Raw genomic sequence first — 6,813 nt, forward strand, 5'->3', positions numbered from 1 at the left:
AATAGATTCACCTAAATGTTACACACTGGACATTCAAAAGAAAGTGTACCAATTAGGCTCTATTTTCATTTTCCCTACAATTATTATTCCAGGTACCTTACAGTTTTTAGTTAGGGAATCATTGTGAATCTAGGAACCTGTAAAATAAAGCATCACCCAGTTTGACTGTGTAATTTTGACAGCAACAAAATCAGGAATTATGTAATTTTTATATGAAAACTCAAGCAACTTTAACTATTCTGCATATTCTGTTGATTTTCATACAGAGCAGATGTGAATGAAATCAACTGAGAAACACTAAAGCATTCTTTGGAAAATTGTCGGCCGAAATATAAATCGACACTGGTACGGTCCTTTAATCTATCTGAACACCAAGTGATTGGCTTGGGGGCTTGTTTTAAGTGCCAACGTCACAATGCGTTCATCTATATTCAATGCCAGGCGTCACTTCTTGGAGGAGCTGGGCAGTGCTTGGACTTTGTAATGTAGCTCTGTCTCCTAGCGCGGATTTGAAACAAGGGAGAAATGTGTAGAAACGTCCATCTGAGTACAACAAAAAGTAAACGTGAAGCTTGACAAAAGCAGCTTTGCATAACGTGAGTTCATTTGACCATTTCATCTAATGTAACATTTTAAAAATACACACCTTTGGTAACATTTTACTTTAAAGTCCTGTGTCACTCAACAATTATGGGATCACTCAAAATGCTCAGTGTTGTGGCAAAAGGTCTATGTTTGATGTTGTAGCATAGTGTGAGTAATTTAAAAGATTTGTTCAACATTTTGGTAAATATACTTATTTGTATTCCTTCTTAGAGTGAGGTTAATCGATGGATATCGATCTCTAACTGTGTCTTAAATACAGAGCTGGAGTTGGGACGTGGTTAGCATGCAGAGTGGAAGCACGGTGAAGCAGCCTACTCTAGAGTGCACTAATTAACAAGTATCTCCTTTACCTGTACACAAACAGCAATGTAATGTGATGTTATATGTATGATATAGGTTGCAAAATGACAGCAAAGCCACCATTGCTGGATGTTACATCTAATATTAAAAAAAATCATAAATCATGATTAAAACAAATATAATTAATGTAGCTAACTTAAAGGGATCTAACCACTACACACATAGAACACAACAAAAGTAGCTAATTTAAGCTAGTTAAAAAGTGTGACTATACATCTTGGAATAATGCCTGAACAGTTTTTTTCTATTCTTCCAATTCTGCTGACTTTGCCTAAATGCAGCATTTCTGTCACAGTGTGTTTGACAGGTTTGAAAAAAACAAAAAAACAAAACAAAACCTGGACCTGTATCTAGCTCTGGTTTCATGTCATTTGAGCTAGTTCTTATGACGCTGATGTATGTTCAAGTGTTCATTTTTCGGATCATTTTGGTTGTAATAAGTTATTTGATGCTATAAAAACCACGGCTCCAACCCTGTTTACTGCTGCACAGTCTCTGGCTCCAAATTATGACACCAGCGTAAGATGGCAGTGACCATATTCGGAATACTTTGGCTTTGCCTCCTCACTTACTCCCTCGTCTTTATATACAGTCTATGCTCTAAAAACACACATTATTATATTTATAGGTCTGCCATAGACTTGTTATAGATATAATAAGCATGTGTTTTCCTTTTGAATGCAGCTAGGCGAGTTATTTCCCCTGCCTCAAATCTTTATGCTAAGCTAGGCTAACTACGTCCTGACTCCAGCTCTGTACAAAACAGACATGACATTGATAACAAACTGACCATCTCACTCTCACTCTGTTGAACTATTGCTTTGGTGAACCACAAGTGACAGATGTTTAAAATTAGAGGTCAAGTATGAATAATTGACGGTATGTATTTAAGTAATTGTCAAGATTTGACAAGACTGTAAAGTAAAGTGTATGTACATGTTAACAGGGACAATAGTGAACATTCTGAGGAATTCCTGAGTTTAACCTCCCATGATGCACAAGAGTGGGAGGGAAGCTGACAGGAAGAAAAGGTCAGGATGAGACAGAAAGAAGAGAGAAAGAGAGAGAGAAAGCTGCCAGTGCTTTTGTTTTATCACCAGTCCAAAAATACCTGTTGAACAGTATTGCTGATAAGACAACTTGTGTCATCTATTACAAAAAAGAAGAAAATACTTTTTTTAGGTATAGACAAGTATGAGTGTGTCACCGACCCTCCAGACTCTATGTATACTCCTGTCTCTCCTGTTCCTCTGTTGTGCATTTCTCAGTCATTTCCTGACAGAAATCCACTGTTACAGTGGGGCTACATACTTCCTCAGTGGATCCAAGCACCAGTGGACACTCTGGGTTCTCCTGTCCCAGACCTGACACCTCCACCCCAGGCTGCCTATCCTCCAGTCCTCTTTGACTGGGACCCACGTCAGACAGACATGCGGCATCACTCTGTTGCGACACAGGCGACCTGGGTTGGAACGAGCCCTCGTCAGAGGAAGGCGACGGTGGGTTGGACGTCAGGTCGATGCTGGCGGAGACGGGAGGCGGCTGGGTGCCCTGTACCTCCCTGCACACTTGCTGGGAGAGAAAGGAGAGGTTCTGCCACAGCTCAGACATACAGACCTTCAGCTGGTTGCGCTCGCTCAGCAGCTTCTCCTTCTCGCACACCTTCAAGAGTTCATAAGACACAGCGTCATCAGGTCAGCATGACAGAAATACTCATCAGTGAGTACTTCATCAGGTATACCAAGACATCAGCTGTTTCACAAAAATCACAAGAAAACTCAAAGGAATTATTATTTTCAACAATTGAAATGCCTTTATTCTTACTGCACGATCCAGTTAAACCTAAAAACTAACTCTGTGTTTCGGACTCCCTAACGGAGGCTTGATCCCGAAACACATCTGTGTTTGTTTTTAGGTCAAAACCTTTTTGTCTCTGACAAAGGCCTAATGCTGTTGGAGTCATGCCATGACAATAAAAGGTATTTTATTTTGAGGAGCAGTTCTCCAGTAGTGTAGCACTCTATTAGCCATACAGCAACCTGATTAGTTTAAGATTAAGACCTGTTACCATATTTTATCTGTTTCTGTCTAGTACCTTTGAGACCCTGTAGGTTGCCTTGTGAGTGTGTGTGTCTAAGGTGTGTGTTTGTTGTACGATCATACCAGTTTGCGGATCTCGCCTTCCAGGTTCTGGATGCAGTCCAGCTTCCTCTTGCGGCAGCGTTGGGCGGCGATGCGGTTTTTGCTGCGGCGGCGGATGTCATGGATGAACTCCAGCTGCTCTGAGGTCAGCTTGTGCATTTTGATGAGGATCTGGAAGTCGTTGCGTGGCAGGTTGGTGATGTGGTCCACGGGGAAGGGCAGCTTTACCTAAAAAGAACCACAAGGACCAATAGTTTCAGTTTGATTTGGTCAGCTATCTCTAACAGTGACTCTGACTGTCCGGCAGCCAAAATGCAGATGAGAGAAAGAGAGAGTTAATAAAAAAATCTTCTCCTAGTACTGTGGCTGAAAGTACCCCACAATTCAATGTGTGTGAATGCACCTTTAGGCTGGTTTAATAACCAACAGTAATCAAAAGACATGAAGAAGTTTATGAACTGTTAGATTCTGGCTGAATATTATTATTTATGTCAAAACATTACTTAACTATGGTAGAACCACTTGAATCACTTGATATCTATTGTTCTTGCTGAGAGTGATTAGACTGAAGCAGAATAGACTATATTATATGACGTTATTTCTCTTTTATTTACAGTAAACTCCATTGTAGTAGATCATTTAATTTAATTCCATTAGTCCTTTAGTTCCTAAATGTGTTTGTTTTTCATTCATCTGACTGCAATAATGTATGTTTGATCCTACTTCATTAATAATGTGAAAATCAAATCAAATCAACAAAACAAAGCTCCATTGAGCCATGTATTTGCACAAGGCATGAGATTTCTACATGTACAAGTGTGTCCCAGGGAGCTCTGATAATGTTCCATATGCTTGCAGTCTTAATGGGAACTGTGGCAGTATTTGACTACTCGCACATACAGACCCTGTGACTGGTGGAGCTTGTTACTCCATATGCAGACAAACAGCTACAGACTCTGGGCTGAAGAAGTACTGCCACTACCTCTACACATCTTTTTGATAAATAAATATTTTAATCTCTTTTTTGACTCATAGTTGAAAATGTGTAAAAGGGCAGTGCTCTTTGTTATAAAGATGCAAGATACATCATTATGTACCTAATTTTAATATTAAGCCGGTTATTGGATAAAAAAATGGTAGTCTACAAGTTATTTCTAAGAAGCACTTATTTAAATAAACAACCATATTTAAAGCCCAATAAATTATAGTGCTGGGCAGTATGAATTTGTATTACTGTACTTTTTAGTTTTTTATTCTGGTGGTTTCACGGTATATTACGGTATTGTATTTATTAATTACATAACTTTTATAATTTTTATGGGTTTTTAGTGGCTTACTCTACTGTCAGGAGTGCATACAATATAAAAGTATTCTAATGTATCATGTATAACCTAAAGGCTTTGATTTCTGTAGGGTTTTCTTTGCTCCACAAAATGATGTTATATATGAAGGAATATGAATGTAAACCATTTCTTTGCGTAAACTGCAGTAAAAAGGGAAGTTAAAAATAAAAAAGACACAGCAAACACTTTAACATCGCTTCCTTTTCAAAATAAAAAATATTTTTAAATAGCTGTAAAAACACTATAAACTCACCTAAAATCCTCAAAGTAGATACTTCTCAAATGTTCTGTTGCACAAGTAAGACACAAATGAGTTATAGCAGTTGTTCCAGCTATGCAACGGTATGGTCGAATGTGAAAAATTTATATCATTACAAATGATGATATAGTCAAATTGTGGTAGACTGGTATAACTGTATAAACTATAAATACAGATAATGAATATAAGTAGCATTTTTACATTATTCAATGTATGTATTCACTTCTGAAACCAAAGCAACGCTCTTCGATCAACATTAAAATATTGCTCACACATTCATGCAGCAGTTATAATAATGCAATAAAATAATACACAGCAATACAACAAAGACAGGAGTCATTCTGCTGCACAATGACTACTTTTTACTTTTCAATCGTTTAAGTAAATTTTGCTGAAAGTATGTTCACTGGAGTAAGCTTACTTGTAATGGAATCATTTTTAATTGCTACTTTTTGTGAGGTAAAGAATGTGAGTATGACACAACTGGCATTCAGTAAAATATGAGTAGCATTTAACATTAGTTCCAAGTTGTCCGATGGAGAGCAATGTGGTGTAAAATCCACCAGGTGCCAGTGTTAAGCTGCTCATTGATCCCAGCAGCTCCAGCACAAAGAGAACACAGGATGAGTTTGTTTCTTTGTTTCACAGTCACTAGCTTATTTTGGTCCTAATTGAGCAAAATTTCAACTTACTTATTATTTCTTTCTTTGCTGATAGGAATCCATTTGATTTAGTTTGTTGTTTGTTTAATGGGTTTTTTATTCTTTGTATTTTTATGCAATTTCCTATGCAAGAATATATTGATATTTTAAATCATTTTGTATGTATCTATTCATGTTCACTCTAGTTAATGAATTAGTTAGAACATTTCTTTACTCTCTCTTATCAATGCATTCATTTATCCCTCTATCGATCATGTGTACACGTTTACTCTATGTTCCACTGCAGTAGTGTACACCAGAGCAGCCCATATTGTTTTCTTTATAGCAGCAGTGTTCAGCACAGTGCTGCCAGTATACAACGATGACATCATTCACTGCTCTGACAACACAGGAAAGGGAAGAGAGAGGCGAGAGAGGGTGTGTGTGTGTGTGTGTGTGTGTGTGTGTGTGTTTAGGTGCTGCCTGTCCTTTACTCTATAGACATCTATATATAGCTCCATGACTCTCAGCAGTCACATAATAAGGTTGAAATGACAAAGTGAGCCTTAGATGGTCATAAATCCCCTCACCAATCTCTCTCTCTCTGGTGTTCTGGTTTCCATTTTTAACACTGTGTGTACCCTTTGAGACGCTCTTTCCATCACTTGCTGGTGTTTGAAAAAATTAACTAGTTTAATGTTTTTGTATCAACATTGATATAGTCAGAATCTCAAAAGAATAATTACTTAAGTAATAAATCTAAAATAACTGCTGACACAATTTACTGCAATAACGATCCTACACTACACCCAAACCCACAGAGGAGAATTGGGGCCACATGATGGAACTGCACTTGAGTCTATGATCAGTCTAGTACGATTACATGCGCATGACAATCCTGGTTAAGATCAGGTCTTTGGAGTATGTGTTGTAAACATCTCATCCTGCTTTCAGAAACCTGGATACAGCCTTGAGAAACCTGGGTATGCTATCTGGATAAATCAGGATACCGTAGTGTGTAAATACATTGTTATACATTTGTTAGAAAAATAAGTAACTAGGAAATCAAGACAAAAGTGCACACATGATAAGAAACCTGGATTCTAGTTACCTAGGTTTCTTGTTCTCATGTTAATGGCTCAAAACCAGGGTAATAATGTGCATGTTAACGTGGTCTATGAGTGTTTTTACGCACTAGTATCCTGGCTATCATCTGGAATATTAGACTTTATCCCAGTTTTGAGAAACCTGGATTTGCTACCGAGAGAAACTAGGATACTGTGGCATGTAAACACCACCACGTTTCTGAACATTGTGGCTGAGATGGTGAGAAATCAAGACACCATCAGACCTAGATTCGGTTATGTACATGTACTGGATACAGGGATATGAACAACTAGGTTTTTCATGTTCCATGTTGTGGCGGGTTGACTAGATGTAATGTTGGGGTGCCAGTCAGAGT

At 38.0% G+C, this 6,813-nt stretch overlaps 1 protein-coding gene across 1 annotated transcript in view; it reads right to left on the bottom strand.

The window, feature by feature from the left end:
- Nucleotides 1-63: 63 nt before the first annotated feature.
- LOC118336707 (transcription regulator protein BACH2-like) overlaps nucleotides 64-6,813 on the bottom strand; it is a 20,006-nt gene continuing 13,256 nt past the window's right edge. Inside the window, exons 3-4 of the mRNA XM_035673385.1 lie at nucleotides 3,130-3,336; nucleotides 64-2,628 (exon numbers count right to left, since the gene is read on the bottom strand). Of these exons, the coding sequence (XP_035529278.1) occupies nucleotides 2,188-2,628; nucleotides 3,130-3,336 (648 nt within the window). The 3' untranslated portion in view covers nucleotides 64-2,187. The remainder of the gene's footprint in view (nucleotides 2,629-3,129; nucleotides 3,337-6,813) is intronic.

The sequence above is a fragment of the Morone saxatilis genome, unplaced genomic scaffold (assembly GCF_004916995.1).
Source record: "Morone saxatilis isolate NCDOM2014 unplaced genomic scaffold, NCSU_SB_2.0 Contig3, whole genome shotgun sequence".
NCBI lineage: Eukaryota > Metazoa > Chordata > Actinopteri > Moronidae > Morone > Morone saxatilis.